The following is a 24,499-nucleotide window of genomic DNA, read 5'->3' on the forward strand; positions in this document are numbered from 1 at the left end:
AATTTGTTTCGAGAATGACCAGAAATAATATCTTTAAAGTTGATTGGCAAAGGTGAATATTCTGCTTTTTGAGGCATATGCTGTTTTTTCCCCTTTCAATAACTAAAGTCAATCCTAATATCCTTTTTTAATATTTGAATTTTTCAGTGTTTCGTTGAGGGATTATTATTTGTATATTATTTAATAAATATATTTGTAAATATAGTTTGTAACATAAAAAGCAATTGTTCCATTATAGAAACTGAAAAACATACAGTCCACAAATTAATCCTATGGGGAATTAGATAGGCATAATAAGTAACCCTATCAAACCTTTGTCCAGCAGTTAAGCTTAAAATGAGAACTTAAACAAAGTAAGTAAAGATGTCAATTCATGACATTTTACTTTTATGATTTAATCTTAAAATTTAATCATACGATTGTATGTCATGTGTTCTGCTTTAATAAAGGATATAGACTTGATCATCACATAACTTCATTTGAATCAAATTCACTTTTAGAACACCTATATGATAGCTTCATTCATATTTAATATTTAGGTGAAATGTTTTCAATGAGCTATGTAACTTACTTGCTATAGCCCTCTTCCCACTGCTTTAATTGCTCTTTTACTGCTCTGTAGTTGGTCTGTAACATCTGCAACCTTTCCTTGCGTTTTTCATGGGCTTTTCTTAGCTCATCATTTTCTTGGGTCTGTATAACACCAAACAGAAAAAGTAAGAGTTTGGTAAAATGTAATGGAGAGTTCTATACTGACGGCATGACTAAGCTAAAATTCCAATTGTTACACATACAATTTTATGAACTTAAGAAATTTAAACAGAAAATTTTAAAATCATAGTAATTAGTTTCAAATAATTGGTTTGCTATTTCTCATGACTACTTACAAGTAAATATGGCATCTCATCATTTTTCATGATGCTTAAACAGTTTCAAGTATTTACTACCCAAGCTGTTAATGTTTTTCTCATAGAGGCACTGATTTAGTACACATGGAAATATATAGGCTGAAAAGGGATTTTCCCCATTGTATTTTACTCAAAAATACATTTGTTAATATTATGGGCTACTCAGCATTTATATGTTTTATACATATCCTGGCCCCATTAAAGTCAATGGCAAAACTCCGCTGACTTTAAGGAGGCCAGGATTTCACCCATTATATACATTTATTCTTATATTACCTAGTCTCTGACCTCTTATACAGTATTCAAGCAGGAAAAGTAGGGGGAAAAAATTGACCCATGCTTTAATATGACCGTGATCATGTGGGAAAACACAGTTCATTCTACAGAATGGGGGGGAAAAAAGGAGTATGCATTGATTTATATTCCAGGATTACATACAAGCAAGGTTTTTACGCACCTTAATATTGCATCCCCAATAAACATAGGTATAAATATAATACAAGAGCATTTAAGTGACTCCTTACAGAATGGAACCAATTAAATCCTAAAATGTAATACAAAATTAAACTAATAGTAATTTGTAGTAAAATTTGGTCTCAATTCTTCTGCTGTACTATGCAGTGAATTCCCAATTAATTCAATGGGAGTTCTGCTTGCAGAGCGACTGCAGCACCTGCCCCTTCATATCAATATCATCAAAATACATTATTAGTAGATGTGTACTGATTAAGAACAGGGAATACCTTCGGTATGAGCCAATAAATAAGAGATATTCTAGCACCTAGAGCTGTGAACAATAAAAATTAAATCTAACAATAAAACATGGCTAGTAGTATAGAGAAGTGCTAGTCTCTCCATATTTATGCTGAAGCTAGCTTCCCAACAGCAACCTGATTTTTCAGTACACATACTCAAAATGGAAACACAATCCAACTGAGACTTCAGAAGCCACACTGCATCTAAGGTTAGAATTTTTCTAGGAATGTCTGATGCAAGACACACCACCCGGCTTAGAGATAGCCAGAATTCACTGTTCTCTGTTAAAACATTTTCCAGTTTAAGTGTCAAAAATATGAACAACCGAAACAGATTAACCTGCAAATGTCAAAATCCTCTATAAGTACTGAAGGAGTAAAAGTGCCTTTCACTGGTTTTGAAGTTTCATGTACCAAAATACTTAAAGTTATCATATTAATACTAAAACGCTAATTAATGTACAGACTGTAGGATTCCCAAAGCCTCATTTTTTGCAGGAAACTATTAACTAAGATCCAGACTCTCTGCTGTGCCCACGTCTACTGGGTACAGGGAGTGGGGGAGTGTAAAGAAGCCAACTGCAGGTGCCCAATTGTCAAGCCCAGAACTATGCCAGCACCAGACCTGAGTGCTGCTCTAATCTAGCATAGCTGGTAATAGGCCCCAACAATATATTGGCCATCTCAGAATGCCAGTAGGCAGTAGCAATCCAGCCAACTCTTTCATGCTCCTGGCATAACCCTGCATACCAGTGCATGCAGGTGGTGTAAATAAATATGCCATCTATACACCAGCAGAGAATTCTCGCATGGCTAGGGTAATTCTCAGATGACAAGATCCTCCCTATTTCTAGCCCCTTTATGCAGCTTTGGGGCCTTGAGAATCTGGCCCTAAAAATTTCTAAAAACATATAATAATGGCCTTGAGATGCCTTTGGCGGTGGGCTTCCAAAACAGTATGTATTTGTTATATGCATATAGCAGTCTGGTGCATATTTTGCCATGGCCTAATGCACCCTTTGCAAAGTGCACGTTGTCCAATGACTCACAGCTTCATAAATTATGAATGACTCATTGCACACTTTTGAATTCTGCATGGCCCAGAAGAGGATGGCAATAATGAGAGAATAGCAGGCATGCTACTACTATGGGGTCAAGTGGGAGGGGCAGGAAAGCTACATTAGAGACCTTAGTTTCAGAATAGTAAACAGAAAAGAGGAAGTCAGAGTAAAAAGTCCACCTTTGTGGGGCTTGTAAGGTCCTCTGGAGTCACAGCTTACAACGCCCACTTTAGACAAACTGCAAGGCCTGCAGGAATTGCTGTCATCAAGCAATTTTTCAATCTTTTTTTTTTTTTTAATGTTTAAATTTCCTGGCATAAATCTTCATTTAATCTGGAATGAATAAGGTTGAAAGAATCCTCTACCACAGAATGATAGGAATTAGAGATAAAAATACCTTTCAATCATCTTTTCTATTCCCTACCAACACAGGATTGTTCTCTACAGGATATTTTCTAGTGCTATGTATGCCCTTTGGATTTAAATGGGCCAAGTGATAGATAGGGTTTCCACAGTATCCACTGGGAGACTATTTCAAAGTATAATAAATCTGTCAACATTTTTCCTGATACTCAGTCTGCATTTTCCCACTTTTAATTTCATCCCATGCCTCCTAGTTGTACTCTCTAGTACCAACATAAGTAATTCCCCTTCTAATTGTTGTACAGTTACAGTCCCCCCTGAAGGCCTGATTCTGCCACTCTTACTCAGGTTGAGTGGTTTAGTTACGTACTCCACAAGCAGTCCCATTGCTTAAGGTACTCGTCAGTGAGAGTAAGAATGGCAGAATCAGGCATTTAATCTTTCTTCATAAATCAGTTCTTACTGATTTGTGCAGCTCTTCACTGAGACAACTCCAATTTGTCATTATCTTCTGGTAATGAAGTGCCAAGAAGTGACAATATTTCAGATACAGTCACCCCCACAGGCATATAGAGTGAGATTTTTACTTTTCCAGTTCCTTGTGCATATACAGCCCAAAATTGCTTTTGGCCTTTTTTGCTGCCATATCAGACTTCAAGCTTAATTCCTGTCTCCTATCACCCCACAGTTTTTTTTCAGCATAATACAAATGATTAATACAAATATTTTGCTCTGCTACATCATATTTCATATGAGGATCTCAAAGTACATTTGTGAATTAAGCTTCTGAACAACTCATTAAACATACAGATTAAGTGACTTGCCTGAGGTCAAACAGGGAGTCTGTGACACAGCCAAGAACAGAGCCCAGATCTCCTCCTGATTTCCAAGCAAGTGCCTTAATCATAAGACCATCCCTCCTCTCTTCTCCATAGTATCTTTCATTTTTCCAAGTTACATCTCATTTTATCATCTTCTGCCCACATTTCTAGCCTGTACCCCATGTCCCTTTATATCATTTCTTTGTCTATACTACCTATGAGTTAATGTAATCTACAAATGTCATTAGCATGTTGCTCCCCCCATCAGGTCATTACTGTAGATGTTACATAAGAGTGAACCTAATAATTTTCCTATGCAAGCAGACCGAAATGAATTTTGAGACTCAGATTATAAAATTCGTTACTAAAATCCTAACATAGAATATTTACTGTTTCCTTCTTCCACTATTTTAGGCAGAAGAAAAGAGTTTGAATTGCTTTTTCCATCTGGAGAACTGGAGATAGAGATATAGATATAGATACACATACACCAGCAAACCATTTTAAGTGTTGACAAGGCCTAAGATATGGTTCTGGTGGCAAACTTGCATCCTTATCTCCAAGCGATCAACATTTAGTCTAAAAAAATCAACAGGAGTACTTGTGGCACCTTAGAGACTAACAAATTTATTTGAGCATAAGCTTTTGTGGGCTATAGCCCACTTCATCGGATGCATAGAATGGAACACATAGTGAGGCGATATATATACACATACAAAGAACATGAAAAGGTGGGAGTTGTCATGTATGTGTATATTTATCTCCTCACTATATGTTCCATTATATGCATCCAATGAAGTGGGCTGTAGCCCATGAAAGCTTATGCTCAAATAAATTTGTTAGTCTCTAAGGTGCCACAAGTACTCCTGTTCTTTTTGCGGATAACACAGCTGCTACTTTGAAACCAGTCTAAAAAATGGTGATACTGTATCTCTAAGAGAGGGGAATGTCACTACCTTCCTCAGATATGTTCAGAAGGAAGAATAAAGACTATGTTTCTATAATGGTAACTTCTTTGTTGGATGGCTGCTAGGATGCTGGAATCTATTCCTACAAAGGTGTTCAAGTACAACAGTTGTGAGAGTGATACATGTACCCAGATATAAAGCAATGTGCCATGCCCATAAGCAGACATGGTTTTGTTATACACTTTCACAGCTCAATGCAAGACATGGCAAATAGCACAAGTGGAAATATACAAAAGTCAGGAGACTTCTATTTAAGGTCCCGGAACTCTGAGTACCAATACTGTTGGGCCCGTGCCAGAACAAGAAGCATGACTGGGGTTTTGCCTAATCATATTTTTCTGACCACAAGTGTAACTGGTGAAAAAGAAAATAACAAACCTTCTCTCAGTCCAACAACAATGCATTTGTTATTGAGTTTCTCTTTATCCCTGCTCTGGAGATCTACCAACAGCTAACACTATCTCCTGAACAGAGATTACTTGTACTGGTCCTGTAGTATCTGACTTATAATCGTCTTCTACAACATTTTCTTTGCCAGCCACAGGGAGGGGGAAAGAATGTGTTCACTGAGTGAAACACCAATCCCCTAGGGTCCCTGCCTTCTGACAGAGTATATGTGAGTGAATGTCTCCCTGCCTGTTGGTTTACACTCACTGTTCACCCCCTTTTTCAGATCATTATGAAATATATCAGCACTTGAGGCATGCTGCTGTTAGCCTTTTGCCATCATGAAAACTGACCATTTATTCGCCAGTTTCTGATCCATGACAATTCTTTGCTTCTCAATCTATTGGATACTTAGTTTCTTCATCAGTGGCTTGTGGGACTCTCTGAGGCCTTTTAAATGCCCAGATGAATTTCAACTGGTTCTATCTTACCAAATATTTATATCGGCCAGTTCAAATAATTACAATATATTAGCGAGATTTGATTTCTCTTTGAAGAAACGGTGTTGGTTGGTTAGACCCAACTGTGATGGGTTCCCCAAGGGGTGCCACCTGGAACTGGGGTACACTGAGCCCACCTGACCCACCAGCCTGGGCTCCCTTTACACTGTACTGCTATGACAGGCCCTCAAGCCCCCTCCAGTAAACATATAGGTAGGGACACACCCACCTGCAGCTACACACAGATGCCGAGATCAGCTCAGCATGGGAATGCTCAGCTAAGGCACCACCCAGTTCCTAAGGTGCTCCCCCAACCCTGGACTGAAAACCCAACATTATATCAACTGTACAGCGTAAACTCATGAAATTCGCCCCCTCCCTCAATTTGGAGAGGAATATACACGGTTTTCTGACCCAAGTTATGAGTTCCATGCACTGGTTTTAGACAAAACAAGTTTATTAACTACAAAAGATAGATTTTAAGTGATTATAAGGGATAGCAAATAGATCAAAACAGATTATCTAGCAAATAAACAAAAACGCAATCAAAGCTTAATATACTAAAGAGATTGGATATGAGTAGCAAGTTCTCACCTAATTATTGATTTAGGCAGTTTGCAGAGATTCTGGAGGGAAAGCTCACTTGCTTGCAGCTTAAAAACCCCAGGTATTCCTTTCACGGGCTAGAAATCCCTCTAGCCTGGGTTCAGCCCTTCTCCCCCAGTCCCATCTTTGTTCCCAGGTGTTTCCAGCAGTCTCCTTTGGGTGGGGAGTCAGTGAAGAACCATAATGATGTCACTCCCCTGCCTTAAATAGCTTTTGTATATGGCAGGAACCCTTTGTCTCCCCTCTTGGTTCCTACACCTGGTCAGTGGAAAAACACTGGTATTCCAAGATGGAGTCCACTACCAGGAGATTTGGTCACATGCCCCTGTAGGGACACAGCAGCCATGACTTGGAGGCTGTTTGTAGCGTCCTCAGGAAGGCTCCCCAGTTGGAGATTAGCATTTTCTAAGACCTATTGTTCTCCCTAATGGCCCTTCCTAGCCAGCCATCTAGACTGATTGCATTCTGCCTAATGGGCATTCCCCACGTGTAAACACATTTGTAATAGATGCATAGACAATATTCCTAATTTCAGATACCAAAATGATACAGGCATACAAATAGGATAATCATATTGTGGATCATAACCTTTTCAATGATATCTTACATGACCCATCTTGCATAAAATACATCATAGTTATGCCATTATCATAACAATATTACTGTGAAGAATATGGGGCACAATGCCACACCAACTATATCATGATTTTTTATATGTCTCATATTCCTAAAGATCATTTCAACCAATATACCAGGTACAGATGTAAAGGCCTACAGGTCTGTAATTCCCTTAAATACACTTTTTAAATATAAGTACAATATTTGCTACCCTAAAGTCTCTGGAATAACAGCTGATTTTAATGAGTGTGTGCATATTTTTATATCAGCATAACCACTTCATTCCTAAATTCTTTCAGAACTTTTGGTTGTATACTATTTGGATCAGGTGACTTTTACCTTTTTCCTTGATGGGTTTGTCCGAGCACCTCTTCTTATGATACCTAAATCTCTTCACCAGGATCACTTGGTTCAATCAGTCCTCAGCTGTCCTTAAGACTGTGCCAATCACAACACATCCACCATTCTTCTTGCACTCTTGCCTTTCTTTTCCACGTTCATCCGAAACGTTTAACAAAGTCATCTTCCCATCTTCTTGATGGCCGACCAGGTGGTCTTTTCTGTTCTCGTGGGTACCACTCAGCAATGATTGCGGTCCACCTATTGTCTGTGAGCCGTGCTGCGTGGCCCGCCCATCGCATCTTGTTATATCTGCTTTTCACAACAATAACTTTCACACCGCTGCATTCTCTGATCATTTCATTTGGGATGCGATCCAGAAAGGAAATTCCCAACATAGCTCGTTCCATTGCCCTTTCAGCTACCAACAGCCGCTGCTCTTCTCTCTTCGTCAGTGCCCACGTTTCACTGCCATACAGCATGGCTGGCAGCACTGTTGAATTGAAGATATTTGTATGTGTGAGCTTGTCAATTTTTCTTTGATGACGTCCTTGATGGAATTAAACGCACACCACCCTGCCCGAATCCTTTGTGAGAGTTCTCCGTTTAGGTCTTGGTGCATATTAACTTCTTGGCCCAAATATATGTACTGTTCCACTTCTTTGATTTCTTCTCCTGTTACCATTATTCGGGCTTTTCGTAAGACGCCTGATTGCATGTATTTCATTTTGCAGGGGTTCATCTTCAGGCTTTTCTTGTCGAGTCTTCGTAGCGCCTTTAATATTGCGTTAAACTCGATGCTATCGAAGACCTTTTCATAGTCGATGAAAGCAATGCACAGTGGGAGTTTGTAATCCTTTGCTCTTTCTAGGAGCTGGCTAAGGGTAAATATATGGTAGATCGTGCTAAAATTTCTTCGAAACCCTGCCTGCGCTCTCAGCTGTTGTTCATCCATACTCTGCGAGAGTCAGTTTGTTATCACCTTTGTAAAGAGCTTGTAGATGTGAGAGAGCAGGCATATAAGGTGGTAGTTCTTAAAATTTTCTCGATCGCCCTTCTTGTGCAACAAGATGGTGTTCGACTCCTTCCAGCTTGATGGTATTTTTCCTTCTTCAAGATGTCGACTGAATCTTAAAGCGAGGGCTTTCCAAAGTTTTTTGCCTCCTGCAGAAATAATTTCTGACATTATTCCATCTTTGCCTGGAGCTTTTCCCTTCTTCGTCTGGTATAGTGCGCGCTTCGGAGTTCGCTGACAATTATTGGGGGGATGCGTTCTTTGACTCTTGGAGTGTTGGGAGAAGGACGTTGATTCTTGATTTGAACAGTTCTGTATAGAAGTCCTTGCAGACCTCCTCCATCCCTGCTCTATCGATTACCGTCTCTCCGTCCTTGTTCTTCAATGCTGTTACGCTCAATCTATACTGTGTCAATTCCCACTTGCATGTCTTGAGGCTCTTGCATAATTCAGCTGTTTTGAGGAGCTTTTCTTTCTGGAAGTTCTCAAAGTCATCCTTCAGTTTTTGCCATATTAGCTTGCACAGAATGGAGTACTCGAGGTTGTTATCCGAGCTCCTTTTCATATTTCTCTGCTTCTCCAACAAGCTTTTCATTTCATTCGAGATTCTTCCCTTCACATTCTTCAGCTTTTCAATTTCAGCTGCTTTTATGCAACGTCTCAGCTTGTCAACAAAGATGCTATAGTCCTTATCACACTTTTCCGTCTAGCTCCAGTCAAACCCAGAAATCACTTTCTTCAGCTTTGCTTCATCGAATGTCTTTGGACGCTGTTTCCTATTTGCCACCTGTAACGCCTTCTTCTCCACCGGTTCATCAAAAATCAAGTTCACTCTAAGCAGGCGATGGTCGCTGCCGGTGTTGAAAGGCTGTATCACAGAGACGTCTTGAACAATGCACCTTTTATTTACTAAAATATAGTTGATTTCATTCTTGCTTTTCGCGTTTGGCGTGATCCACGTCCACCTTCTTGCGGTCTTCTTTTTGTAACAGGTGTTTGCTACATATAGTTCTTTCATTTCTGCCATCGCTACCAGCCTTTCTCCTCTTTCATTCCTTTCGCCACTGCCATATCTCCCTATGAACTTTTCACCAGCTTTCCCTTTCCCGACCTTGGCATTAAAATCTCCCATCATGACAGCGTAAGTGGACTTTTGCACGAGGGCTCTTTCAAGCTCTTCGTAGAATTCTTCCACTTCTTCGTCCTCACTTGCACTTGTGGGAGCGTAGGCCTGGATGACCTTGAGGGTAGCTTTTGACTCCATCTGAAGATGCAACACACCAATACGTGATGATATTAGCTGGCATGATATAACTTTCAAAGACCAATCCTTACTGACAATAAATCCGACTCCTCCAACATTTCTAGCACCATCTCCCTTTCTGAGCCTCTCAGCGCTTCCAATCTTCTAGTTGACTTCCAACTTCTTCTTTCATCGCGTTTTGCTGACACCAAGGATATCGCATCATATCCTTTTCTTCTCCTCCATCAGATGGTTTAATGTTTCCTCCCTCGCTAGCAACCTACAATTGTAAGTACACACAGAGAGGGTTGTCCTTTTCCATGTTGACCTAGCACCTGACATTTTTAGCAGCCTCTCGTCGCTCATTTTCCACTCTGCCACCGTAGAACGGTTCGATGACGCGCAGGGAACTAAAACCCATTTACTCGTGTTGTTTTAGCCATTAACTTCAAGCCATCCCACTGGCTAGGCGGGCAAGCATGGGTACCTCCTCAAGCTTAGCTTGCCTTCAATCTCTAAGGAGAAGGAGATGCACTCTTTCTGAGAGAACAATCCGCCTCCCTGGATTGAATAGTCAGACACCTTTGTAGCATGGTTAGACCTACCAGGACATACGCCCCATTACCATAGCTGTCAGACAGCCAGGGCCACCGCTGTGCCACGATGAGGCGCTGAGGTAGGATTTTGCAGCAATATAGAACCTTACTGTTAATACCAGATACAACTAGGTGTTTCCCACAAATTCCTTCATGGTGAAGAGCTATGCAAAGAAATTAGCATCTCATCAATGTCCTTATCTATCTTAATTGTTCCCTTTATGTTCTGCTTCAACTTATTTCTAAGAGCATACAAACACATTTTTCATGCTGCAACCTTCTAATCCTGAGCTATGAAAATTTGTCAAATCAATGTGCATTACTAATGTAATATCTTCAATTTTAGGGTATTTGGGGCCTCAGAAATATCAACACAAGATTCAATTTAAGAAGTTAAAATTTTAAGCATGAGGATTAATGAAGAACACCAGTTTATGCTAACACAGTTACCGTCTATATAACAATGTGTGCATTCTATACTTTTTAAATGCATGTTTAATTTGATATATCTATATCTATGAAAGCTTGTAGCTAAAGAGGAGTTGTTTTTTAGTGTTCACCTTTAGCTGCAGTGTCTTCTCTAAGTTTTCAATCTTCTTTTCAGCTATTTTAAGCTTCCTTAGCTCCTCTGACTCTCTAAAAGAGCTCTTTGGGGACAGAGACCTTGAACGTTTCACAGGTGGTTCCTGGAGAATAAAACAAGGACATGGTTGAACTAGTTGGAACACTGGATTATGAAAGACATGCAAAATTAAAGAACAAGTAATTTTGAATACTAATAATGAATTATAAAAAAAATCCTGCATGGAATACCAGAGAAATAACAAGCAGAATTACCACAGCGCTACCACTAAAGGTTTCTCTGTGACTTGTTAATGAGAATATTCATTTACATTTACATTGTTTCTTTCAGAATAATGATGTCCCATTAGGGAAGACTAAAGGGTTATAGACTCAAAAATGCAAGAAACCTCATTACAAAGGAGGGGATAGAGGCTGGTCTAATTGCTCTATAAGGGTCCAAGGTTACACTTGATAGGACAACCAGAAACAAGAGGGAAAGGATTTTTTTCCCTTTGAAATAGTTTAACACACTGTGAAGTTGAAGGAACAATATGCTTGAGGAATATAAATACAACAGACAGTAGATCTTATACCATAATGACCATATGGTCATTAACTATAATGTGGCTAACTAGAGACAAGAATATGTGTTTATATTATGTACAGCTTCATATAGCAATCTGGAGAAAGAATATGTGAAAGCAACACTTAAACTGGGCAGCATTCTTGTTCTTACTATGTCATATCTCCTTATATAAAACAAATAAAGTCCTCTTCAGATTAGGCGTACTGATTTTCTGAATAACTTTGATTAAGGACAATGAAACATTGAGCAGCAGCTTAATATCCATGAGGTAATCATTTTTAAAATCCATCACTATGAAATAGTCAGAATACAGGAACACCATTAGTGTTAGAGGTCAGTTTTTTTTAACTCTCCATTAAAATTTGGCATGTACTTTTATTAATTATGATTAAATTATTAATTATTAAAATTATTTAAACCACATATAATCACATAACAACTTTGGACAAATAGTAGGGGGGTGAGTCATTACAATAACTAAGTGATATATAACAAGAAGAGTTTGGATAACATTCTCAGTTACTATACACCAGAGTATTCTTTATTAATTCATGTAAATGTCAGTGTTTTATCTGTCATATCAGTAATTTTATCTTACCAAACAATATATAAACAAAAGCAATACTGTCAAAATAGATCAAAAACCACTTTTCTGTGACCATGGAAAAGGGGAAACCACAGATATTGGCAATATATTACCCCATACGTTTATCTTCCCAAATCCTGTTATACAAATTAAGAGACTCTTTTCATTTTCCTTTGGCCATTGTCTTGCAGTAAGTTAAAAAAAAAAAAAAAAAAAAACCAAAAAAAAAAAACCATGTTGTAGTTCGTGATTTTTCCTATAAATATCCATACAATTTTAAAGAAAATAAAAATATCAGATTCTACATACTTATGGTTAATTTTAAGTATTTTAAAGTTCCTTGCATTTGAAAGATGCCTAAATAAAAGAAATCAAAACCAGGAGAGCAGAACATGTGAAAAATTGTAACTTTATTTGCTTCTTATGGCAGAAAGAATTCCACTGTTATTGTATTAATCTATATAAAGCAGACTCAACTGCTCAACGTATTGAAATTCCTAATCTGAAATTGTCACAACTCAGGGACAAGATGCCATACTCTCCATGTGTTTTCAGAGGTTCTTATGCAAGCTGGAAAACAAATTGGAGCTATAAGAAAGCTCACTGCATTAATGTTTAAAATACTTTTTACAATGTGGTATATATTTAGTATGGTGCCATGTTAGCTAGGAGGAGAACAGATTTCTATGAAAAAGCAAGATCATTGGTCAATACTTTTTTTTTTTTTTTTAATTTTGGCCAATATTTTCAGAAGTGACTGATTATTTTGTCTGCCTCACTCAATAAAGTGCTCAGTCTGAGACGCATTAAAGGGTGAAACATTTAAGATTTTGCAAAATCAAGCCCCTTTAAGGTGTCTAAATTGGACACTCAAAAACTGAGAACACTCACTTTTGAAAATCTTGGCCTTTGTGTTTTTTACACTAATCAAAATATACATTAATCAAAATGCACACATACCAAACGCAAGTATATGTCTATCGTAGTATCTAGTTACTGCATACCTATATTTGGTGGTCTTAATAAGAATTTAAAATGTTATATTATAAGTGTTACAGGACACCTTACTTTTCAAAAGCAGTGAGTTAACTTCTTAAACTTCATGTGTGTACAGAAGGCTGATTGCCCAGAAGCTTGGATCTAGAAGTCAAAGGGGAAGTTTACTTATGTTATAGATGTGTGGTTCTTATGGGTATTCAATGTGGGGGGCATGAGCTTTGTGTGCCCAGGACAGCAAATTCTTCTATAGCAGTGTCCGTTGGTCCACATATCTGCGTCTCCTCATGTTCCCAACCGAGGGTTTATGAAACAGCATGGACTGACCGCCCCTCCAGTTCCTACTCTAGCATGAATCCAAAGAGGACCCGAGCAGAAGGGAAGGAGAGCGGGTCATGAATACCCATATGGACCATACATCTCCAAGAACTCCAGTTGCTATAACCTTCCACTCTTCTTCGAGTGCAAGTTCCTCTCGGTATTCACTGTGGGTAATGCCCAAGAAGTGCTCATTGAGGAGGAGGGTGCAAGGAAATGTGTTGCACCACAGACTGGAGGATTGCTGAACCTAAACAAGCATCTCCAACTAAAGATTGAATAAAAGCATAATGTCTGGTAAAGGTGTGAATGCAACCCCAAGTTGGAGATCTACATATCTCTGAGATGGGAACTCCTTGCAGGGAAGGGACTGAGGCCACATGGGCTTTAGTTGATTGGGCCCTGACAGTCTGGGGAGGAGCGGCTTCATTTAAGATTGTAAAAAAGGAGGCTGCAGATAGAAATCCACTTAGAGCATCTTTTTGAAAAGACAGCTTCTCTCTTTACTTTCAGTGATAGTGGCAAATAATCTCAGAGCCTCTGAAAAGGGTCTTGTTCTGTGCAAGTAGAAGCAATATACCAATCACTTCCTGTTCTACCGGGTTTCAAAAAGGTCCCTGGATGGGGTGCCCCACTGATGGAAGATGTAGTGCCCTTCTGACAGGTGAAACTCCCACTTGTGATCCCTGGGCAAATGTCTGCTGAGGCTGTCCGCCAGGGAATACATTATCCCGGAATTATCCCGGTCTTTTGGTGGAAAGAGAGAGACGGTGCATGGTATCTAGACGGAGGAGGCCTGAAATATTTTCTGTGTATCTCTAAGGAACAGAAGGTAGTACAAGAGTAGTTGGGGGTGTGAAATGACATCTATTTTTTCCTTAAAAAGATTGTTACCCTCAAAAGGAAGATCCTCTACTGTTGCCTGAACCTCCTTGGGGAACCACGATGCCTGCAACCATGAGGCCTGTCTCACGACTACTGAGGTAGCCATGGAGTGTGACACTGTCCGCACCATTGAGTGACACTTGCAGGGAAAATATTGCTACGGCATATTTAGTGCAAGATGCCTTCATCCAGGTGATTTTGGAAGCTCTGTCAGGGCTAAAAACCGCTTTGCTGGGTTGCCAGAGGGATCGCTGGTTCCAAGTCATTTTCTTCTTATGAGTAAGAGTCATCAGACTCTAGTGGTACAGCCACAAGACCTGACTCCAACTGGTTCCAGGGACAGGAACTGGAGAATAATGTACCAGTGGTGTCAGGCCTTCCACCTCACAGCTGGAGCTTGGGACCAATGAATGTCGAGTTGACAGTATCATGAAATCTCTCAGAAGGATCAGATCTGAGAGGATCCATATAAATTGCCAGATCCTCAAGAAAAATATATCAAAATCTTGCTGGAGGAGAGCTGGCTGGCGTCTTAGGTATGGCCGGATCTGCCAGCATCATCTTGGTACCAGATTGGTACTGCCAGTGCATAGGGAGAATGGTCTCTTCTGTCTTTTTAGATTGCTGGAACTGGTCCTGCCCTCTCAGGGTGCAGTTTTGCAGCACTGGTAGCTATATTATTACCAATACCTGCCTTTTGCTTTGAGTTCTGGGTGCACCCATTTGGGGACACGGAGTCTCAGGTGGTGACGGATGAAATAGGAAAAGAGACCTCTTTTTAGAGGATTCGTGGGGTGATTTATCCCTCTTCTTGCAAGAATGTTTACCCTTGCCTTCACTGTGTCTCCATTTCAGTCTTTGGGCTTGTACAAGGACTCTGAACTGGCTGATCCTGAAGCCAGAGAGATGCTACCAAGAGGTTCAGGTTGGGTAGAAGGGGATCAGGAAGGCCCAGGGTCTGAATAAGTCTCACTGAGAACTCCATAAGGAGTCTCCAAAGTTTGAACTCTTGAAGGTCCCTGGTACACAGTGAAAAAGCATGACAGATGTCACATTTCAAGGGGATGTGGGGATACAGGCAGCTCTTGTATGGATCACTCATCAGGAACACCAAGAGGCAAGTGAAGCAGAGTTTGAAGCCTGGAACCTTGGGCATAATAGGTGCCCCAAAAAGTTGGGGAGCAGAAGGGGGGGAAGCCCCCTCATCCCCAAAGTAACTAAACTAAACTAAACTACTAAAACCTAAAACAATGTACAGGATTAAAGATAAAGCAGGAACACTGGCAGTGTAGAGACACAGAAGGGTTCTGCGTTTGACTATAAGTGGTAAAAAAGAAATGAGACATGGTCCATCTGTGCCACCCCTTATGCCTTCAGTTGGAAGCATGAGGAAATGCAGGTACCAACCAACGGACACTTCTATTGAAGAATTTCCAGTCCAGGGTGCATGGAGCACACATGCTCCCACACTGAATACCATAGGGACCAGCACTCAAAAAAGAATATTGTGTTTCCTGCCGAAAGACAAGGAGAACAAGGGAGGCTGGTGGTGGCCTGACTGATATTAGGCACCGCAGCACTGAGCTGCCAGTCAGGAGGAAGGGTGGAAAGAAGGTGAAACAGGACCAGAGAAGAGAAGATCATACTCCCTTGATGGCTAGATGGCAGGGGAGTCATGAAACTTTTTTGCTGCAACACAGGGTCACAGTATAGAAAAGGTAGAGAACTATCCCCATTGATGACAGAGATACAAATAACGCCTAATGAGAAGTGGTGGGACTAGTAAGAACCGTATTACTGAACATACTTCAGTTTGAATATGTTGTTGTCTGTTAAGTAATCTGATCAGAGATCTGTGGAGAGAACAGACTGGGTCTGGGCTTTTCAGCGGCAGTCAGGTAATTCAAAGGCAGTCTTTGCCAGAAAACTGAAGTTTAATTTTTTAGCCAAGTTAGAGTAGTAAAAGGTGCTGTAATGTGATTGCCTGAGGCTGCTGCAATACTCAAATTGATTTCAAGAGGGAGATGGCTTCTGTAATACCTTGCCTCAAACTGCAAACTTAGTTGCTTCTGCTGCCAGGTTTAGGCACTTAACTTTGCAAATCAATCCTCAAATTACACAGTATTTTAAACACATTTACATCAAAACTATATACACCGCTTTGGTGTTTTAAACATTTTTTTTTAAAAACACCTCTTTGGAACAGAAAAAATTAGTCTGTTTTTGGGGGGGGGGGGGGAAAGAGGGGGAAGAAAGATCAGCCTGAACAAGAAGAAAGCAATGCTGAAAGCTTTCATGGAAGTAGTCTTAAAGAAGATCCACAAAAAATTATGCTAAGTAATGTGAGAAACAGACATAATTTCACTTTCCACTGTTAATGGAAAGATAAATATCTATGGGTTTTATGACAGAAAGATGAAAGATTTTGTGTAACTTGTAGATAATAGGGAAAGTTTTTTTTATATGGATAGTCTTCTAACTGGATAAGCAACTTTTAGAACTGATTCTCTATACATGAGACTTCTCTGCAAATCACATGAAATACAGGCAGCACAAAGTGCCACTTTTTCCATAAGAATCTTGTACGATGAGTTTGCTCCATAAATCGTAACATGGGAAAAACCAAAACTTTACCAGGTTGTTTAATAATGAACTATTAAAGGTCTTAAAGTTAAGCATATACTTTGCTGGATCAAGGTGCTTTGGTGAATTGGACCTAAATCTCATTAGATGAAGGTAATTTGGCCTTCTGGCTGATGCCTTGGGCAACTGTAAGCTAATTCTGATACATCCATCAGAATGGGTTGCCACTAAGGTCAGAGCACTAAAGATATAATTTGATGTCACCTATTTGGAATATTGCAAAAACTGAGTCAGAGGCTCATATAGGCCAAGTTAGGGGTGTTTGTAAGGAGAGCAAGAAAAGGTAAATTTGGCTTTTTATAACGACAAAAAGTTTGTCTGAGATATTCCTATTCTGAGTAGAGTTTGCTTTGTGTTTATTTGCTCTATGTTTACTAGGAACAGACACCCCAGTGGAATGAGGGTTCAGTGTGATGAACAGTGTTTAGAGTGAAGAGAAAGGTCACCATCAAAAAGACCGTAGACACCATTAAAGGTGTTCTTTTCCTCAAAGTAAATATTAACAGCTGTTCAGTGTTTCATTCAGAACACTAAAGTTACTGTAAAAACATCTTCCATTCTGAAAAGCATGCACATCGTTGAGTCAGAAGCTGGCAGTAGTTTTACCAGCATACTTTATAAAAAGGGGTAGTTTTTCTCTTATATGAATATTTTGCAACCCTTAAAAACCACTACAAAACTGGCCTGGTTTTGTTTTTATTTTTTAAAATATGGTCACCTTAGCCTAAATATAGATATTTTGCAGTCCTAACAGACTATTTTCTAGTGCAGGAATGGGCAAACTATGGCCCGTGGGCCGGATCCGGCCCCTCAGGGCTTTGGATCCAGCCCGCGGGATTGCTACCTGTGGCGTCGCGGGCTCGGCGCCGCTCTCAGAAGCGGCCCACGGGCGGGGGAACAGAGGGCTCTATGTGTTGCTCTTGCCTCCAGACACCGCCCCCCCCGCAGCTCCCATTGGCCGGGAATGGGGAACCGCAGCCAATAGGCGCTTTGGTGGAGGTACCTGGAGGCGCAGCAAGGGCAGTGCACACAGAGCCCTCCGCCCCCTCCCCCAGGGGCCGCAGTGCTTCTGGAGTGGCATGGGGCCGGGGACAGGGCAGGCATGCAGGGACCCTGGCCCGGTGCGCACCACTGCCACCCCGGAGCCGCTTTAGGTAAGCGGCACCGAGCCGGAACTCGAACCCCTCCTGTACCCCACTCCCCAACTCCCTGCCCTGACACACTCCTCCTGCACCCCAACTCCCTGCCCTGAGCTCCCTGCTGCACCCTGCATCCCTCCAGCACCCTGCATCCCTCCAGCACCCCAATCCCCTGCCCTGAGCTCCCTGCTGCACCCTCAACCCTGTGCACCCCAACCTCTGCCCTGAGCCCCCTCCCACAGTCCACACCCCTCCTCTGTCCCAATCCCTTGCCCTGAGCCCCTTCCTACACCCCGCACCCCTCCCACACCCCTCACTCCCTCCCGCACCCCAACCCCCTTGCCCGGCCCTGCATACAATTTCCCCACCCTTGCCCACCCCTGTTCTAGTGGTTGGAAAGGAATCTGGGAATAAAATATATTTGTAAACAAAACTAAATTAAGCACTCATCAAGAATAGCAGGCACTAGTGGAGGAATGAAGTAATGTGTTCTGTACCAGATGGACATTCTCTAGAATATTATTTGGGTATGTATATTTAAAATACTGACATTGAGTTCTTTAAGATTTGGCTCAGATGGCAATGGTACAGGTCTGTCTCATCTTACGCGGGGGTTCCGTTCCACAGTTAGAGCGTAAAGCGAAAACCACGTATAGCCAAAATCCCATTGAGTTTAATGGTGGGCGAAATCGCCCGCACTACAGGTATAGTATTAAAATTGTTATTTTTCTCTTTTTGTTTTTGCCGACTGCGTAAAGTTGAAATCGCGCATGTTAAATGCACGTAAGATGTGACAGACCTGTATTGTCATTTGTATGATTAGTCCTGTCCTTGCTTTAATATAACAAGGTCTCACACATTAAAAACAAAAATTAGAAGCTCTGCATAGCAGTCCAAAAGAGAAGAACAAGAAGAATGCAGAAAAATTGATTTTAATATACCTGAAAGAGACGACATCCCAAAAATTGGGACAATCATATTTTCTTGCTGGACAAACCCATTTAAAATTTTAGCTTCCTGTGAACAAGTGATCTGAAAATAAGTATTTTGCAAACATAATGTACACTATTGAATAATGAGGCAGAGCTGGCCACTCAAGGTCCTATAATATAGAATACTAGCTACTTGGTAATCTTCATAAGGGAACATCTTTGAGAAAGCAGAATGCCACCCCACTTTATTACCGACTGAGTTGCAAGCTAGACGGGGGTTTCTGTGAGTTTCCATGTGACATAAATGCCTTTCACCCCATGTGCTCTATAAAACCTCAAGAACAAAATCTTAGAAAAGTAAGTTGTTGACCTGGCTGATCCACACCAGTTTACGCTAATACCATAAATGAATATTCAACCATTAGAATTATTTTAATATCTATTTTATTAATAAGTAATGACTTTAAATAGAAAAAGGAATATAATTATAAATAAAACAACAAATGATCTAGAAAGATGCAATCTAGTACTTCACAAAATAAAAGATATCTGGACTATAAACTGAAGGAGTTCTAGTTTTAGTACTTGGTATAAAATAACACCACTTCATATTCAAAAATTCAAAGGCATCATTTTGCATTATTTACAAACCCTTATAAAATAAAAATTCTTATTACTTATATTTCCACAGAAAGGAAAAAAGGGTATCCTAACAAACAGAATGAAATACTTAATATTCATTTTAAGAAATCTGCAAAGAATTTGGCCATTAAATAATTTCATTAAATTAAGAATCCTTTATTCTGTGTTAATAAGGTAAAACTTTCTACTCCCAGAAGTTATTTTAACAAGTCTTTGGCAGAAAATACAAACACCGTTCAAACAAGCTTCCAGAATTATAAGCGGCATGGACAGTTATTAAAACAGTTGTTATCTGGACCCCTGAGCAAAAATGTTTGTCTTTGCCAGCCTCATTTTGACATAACAACACAAGATAATAAAACTAACCTACCTCATGCTTTCTTCCAGACTTTACGTTTTTGCTTTCAAGGATGTCTGTGCTGCAAAAGCTATGCTCTGCTAGGTTAAGATTTGCTGTTTTCAATTTTTCCTGCAAAAACTGTATTTCAAATTTCTGTGATGCTATAAGACACTCTAGCTCATTTAAAGAAGGTTGTTGAAATGCCTAGAAAATAATAGCACAAGTATGTTTAATTAGTAACATTAAAAACCATAGAATTGTAATAAGAAAATATAGACAAAGCTGACTTCAGAAACAAGATCATGTATGTCACATGAATCTGTGCAAGGTGTAAAAGCTTCCCTCCTTGGGAATCAAAGGTGTAATGATCTATCAAAAACAACTCCCTAAGATCTAGGTAAATGTATTTTCACAATACCACACATTTTTAAAATCAGACGAAAACATTAAACAATTCATTTATCATGATTTACAATGTCTGTCTCCATACAAATATTAAAGCAAGTTAGTGAAAAACAACTACTGCAGTCATTTTAACTACTACATGAAAAAAGCCAGGATTTCTTGACAAAAAGCTTTAACTCCAAAATTCATTAGTGCTAAAAATTAAGATCCCGAGCCTCTTGATATCAATAAATTACAAAACTAGAAGATAAACAACAGTGGCAATGTTACTCTCAGTACTACTTTGTAATCGTTTTAGAGTGCCCAAAAGCGTAGCAGATGCCTCGCAAAAATAAGTAAAGACACAGCCCTGACCTGTGGAGCTTGTAATGTAAATTCAGGCGATACAAGTAATGAAAGTCAAATTTAACAAAAGAGATGGAAGAGAAGACATACAAGAGAAGAGGAAGAGAAGGTTAATGACACTGGATCAAACTGTTACTCAGTAAGTCATGTACACATCTTCATAGTGCCACTGGATTCATTATTTCAAAATTTTAAATTTATTAACTCATTTTATAAAGATTCCTTGGCATAATAGAATAGGGACAAATTCTCATCCTGGCCCTGATTCAAAATCCATTGAAATCACTAGAAAGGCTTGCATGGACTTCAACCACCTTTAGATCGGGCCTCTGATGTATAAAAGTATCATCATTTACTTTAAGGGGAATACTCATTTCCATAACGAAAGGAAGGTGCTAGAATAGCTATTAAAAAAATGAAAAAGAAAGGAGAAAGTGACAGGTACTTGGTTTGCCAACCACAGAAAGGAGGATTTCTATGAAGGTAGGATTCTTCACTTTACAATTTGTCAGAACTTCTATACTACAGACAGGTGAAAATAACCCAGAAGATAAGAGTAATGCCAAGGAATAAAGGGTCTTTGCTGTTTTTTATTTAAGTAATATACTTTAGGACGTTAGATTTTATGGAGCTTTTCAATCACGTTTGCATATATAAAATGATTTAAAAAGTTCAATATAAAATAACATCCTCTTTTTCATTCTAATAAACATGCACATACACCCATGCCCATGCCCACTGAATAAAAGTTGTTTGCTGTTAAATTTTGAACTACATGTAAATGATACATCCATTAGATATAAAACAATTCCTTGCCAGCCTGCAAAAAGGGAGTGGACTCTCTAAACTCAAGGTACGTCTACACTTACCAGCAGTGTGCAGAGTACAAAAACTGCACACCCAGCTAGCACAGTTATAAATAGCAGTGTAGATGGTAGGACACGGCTTAGGCGAGTAAGTGCCCTATGTGACTGAACCCCCAGGGCAAAGAACCTATGCAGCTCTCTACATGTCCGAGCAGTGCCTCCCACATCTACACTGTAATTTTTAGCAGTGTAGTGCCCTCTGCCTCCCCACTGCTGAAGCATTTCTCTGCTGCAGTGAATGTCATGATGGGGCTTAGGCAGTCAGACCTAGTGGCAGACCCAGAGCAGGAGTCAAAATGAGGAACCCGAGCCAAGAATTAGAATTGTGAGTCAAGCAAAATATCAGAGCTGGAGTCAGGAGTCAAAGACCTGGGGAAGGGATCAGGAACAAGGCAGGAACACATCAGGAAGCAAAGTTCATGAGTCAAGTGAGAACGCAAGGTCCAAAGAAGCAGCCAGCCAGTAATTCATCCAGTTGCACAGACAAATCCCTGTGCCTCCTTCTAGCTTAAATAGCCCACCCAGACCAATCGATGGGGCCAGGCGCTCTGCCAGTCAGGACTCCCATGGCCAGTGCCTCTGGTGGGGCTAGGGTTCCATTAGCCACTCAACCCAGTAATTAATAAGAAGCTTCTGGATGGCAGCTGGAAAGTGAAGGGTACTGGGATCAAGATCCATGGATCCTCACAGTGAAAGCTCCAGCAGCTTCCCCCTGGCAGAGCCGTTTCTTGCCACAGTGAAAGGCTCCAGCAGAGGAGAGCTGCCAGAGTCTTTTACTGCATGTGTAGCTACACATACTGCAGCAGCAAGAGTGGATACAGCCTGCCTTTCACCGCACCGTGTAGCTACACATGTAGTGCCTGTACTCTACACACGACGGTGTAAGTGTAGACATTGGCTTAGTTGTAACTATTTTAATTAAGGGCTATATTTTATTATGAAATGTAACTTTTTCAAAGTAGAAGAAAAATCCAAGACATTTATAATGAAACTTGAACCAGTAAGATTACAGTAGACAAATAAACTTAAGTCTCCTTTATGGTATAATTATTGGCTGGTTACCGTATTTCCGCTGTCAAATTTCCCCAGTCACCAATGAGATATGCATAAATGTTATGAAATGAAAATAAATGTAAGAACCACTAAATGGGTGAAACGTTGGCTACCCTGAAGTCAATGGCAAAACTCTCATTGACTTCAGTGAGCCCAGGATTTCACTCAAAGAATTTTTCTTCTGTTTATCTTTTTTCTCTAATTTTAAGAGTTGTGCAAAAATGAACATGCAGGGGTACTCATTGCAAATAATTCTACTAAATAAATATTTTCTCTTTCTCTCCTTTGTGTACACACACACACACACACACACACACACAGAGTAAATATGCATATTTCTCTGGGTTTTTATTTTATCAGAACCTTTTCAAGGGTCTGTGTTCATATCCTTAAAGTTATGCAGTGGATCACTATTACCTGTGTAGAATTTACTGTATGTTTCATAGGTAGAAGTTTTCAGAACCTACTGTATATTTTATAGGTTGCTCTTTCTGTGGTTTCAGGAACTCTGATAACTCGCACCTTATTCTGAAGATGTCTATTTTCAAGACTGAGATTCTCTCTAATGAATGTAGTGTTTCTATTATGATGTTGTGTGTTACCTTCCAGTAACCATTTTAACCTTTTCTTCACCACCTGATACACACTTTTCTGTGTTTACCAGTCTGGTAACAGTTTTTTTACTTGAGTTCAAAAGGACTTCTGAATTTCATGAGTTTTTAGATTTAAAATTAGACATTTTCCAAGCTATAAAAATTTAATCAAAGCTATCTCAAAGTTCAGGGATATTCAGATTTGGGGATGTGGCTCATTTCACATGGCACTAATGTAATTCAGTGTACTAAATTTCCTTAGGTTAGGAGAAAAAATAGTGAAAAACTAATTTTGAAGTGAAAGGGTTTGACTTTTGTGCTAGCCAGGCTTTTCTTCTGAACAGAAAATAACCTACTAAAGAAATACTATTCCAGGATTTGTGGATCTTGAAAGACAGCGTGAAATTCTGTCAGACCCATAGTGAGGAGTGGGCACTGCCCTTTTTCAGCAATAGCAATCCTCTTTAGTTGTTCAGCTTTTCATCTGCACTCTTGTTTGGGTGCTACTGCAATACAAATGAAAAATAATAATGGAAATGTTAAAATTAAACTGACAGAAATTGCAGATTATTCACTGCATCCTGACATTAAAAAATGGACATGACCTTAAGTAGGAGTGGTGCTGCAGTTCAGGACTTAGGAAAGTAATCAAAACCCAAATCCTGCACCCACAGAGTCCAATCCAGAATGTGTACTAAGGAGATCTGCAAAGACTGGAAATGAAAGAAGCCTTACGACACACCAAGGAGCAGCAGCAGAGCTCCTCTACAACTGCTAATGCAGAATCAGTGCTGTGGTAAACCTCTTTCCCACTAGCTGGAATTCTAAGTCTCCACAAGGATGAGAGAGAATTGTCAGTAGCTCCATAAAGTTTCAATTCCTTCAAATTTGTCCCCAAACCCATAGGTTGCATTCAAAGTCCCTGTACAGTTATACTCCTACACAGGCTGCACATACATAGATTGAGTACACATTAAAAGCAGGCTCTCAGAACTGCCGAAGGTCAAGCATCTCACCTCGGGCATTTAGCAATCCTGTCACACCTCCCCACAGCCCTGCTGGAATGTAATGTACCCAACAGGGCTGCAGGGATTTTCTTGTACACATCTACCCCGATATAATGCTGTCCTCGGGAGCCAAAAAATCTTACTGCGTTATAGGTGAAACCGCGTTATATCGAACTTGCTTTGATCCACCGGAGCGTGTCTCCCCCCTCCCCTCCCCGAGCGCTGCTTTACCGCGTTATAGCCGAATTCGTGTTATATCGGGTCATGTTATATCGGGGTAGAGGTGTAGTTTTTCCACCAGTCATCAGGGACCACAATGATGGAAGAATAGCAGGCAGCCCAGCTGACTCTCCCACTTCTCCTCTTGCTGGATGGATCCAAGTGAGCATGGAGTAGCTGGGATCAAAAAGGTGACAGCT

At 40.1% G+C, this 24,499-nt stretch overlaps 1 protein-coding gene across 8 annotated transcripts in view; it reads right to left on the reverse strand.

Annotated features, from left to right (window-relative positions):
* CNTLN (centlein) overlaps positions 1-24,499 on the reverse strand; it is a 275,372-nt gene that overhangs the window by 124,956 nt on the left and 125,917 nt on the right. For 7 of the 8 annotated variants that reach the window (XR_010588654.1, XM_065549483.1, XM_065549484.1 and 4 more), the window contains exons 9-11: positions 19,842-20,015; positions 10,741-10,866; positions 572-693 (exon numbers count right to left, since the gene is read on the reverse strand). Coding sequence is in view for 7 of the 8 variants with exons in the window: in XM_065549483.1 (XP_065405555.1) it covers positions 572-693; positions 10,741-10,866; positions 19,842-20,015 (422 nt within the window). In the remaining variant the exon portion in view is untranslated. The remainder of the gene's footprint in view (positions 1-571; positions 694-10,740; positions 10,867-19,841; positions 20,016-24,499) is intronic. The other variant, XM_042850538.2, reaches the window with a different exon arrangement.

Source organism: Chrysemys picta, chromosome 6 (genome assembly GCF_011386835.1).
Source record: "Chrysemys picta bellii isolate R12L10 chromosome 6, ASM1138683v2, whole genome shotgun sequence".
NCBI classification, from domain to species: domain Eukaryota; kingdom Metazoa; phylum Chordata; order Testudines; family Emydidae; genus Chrysemys; species Chrysemys picta.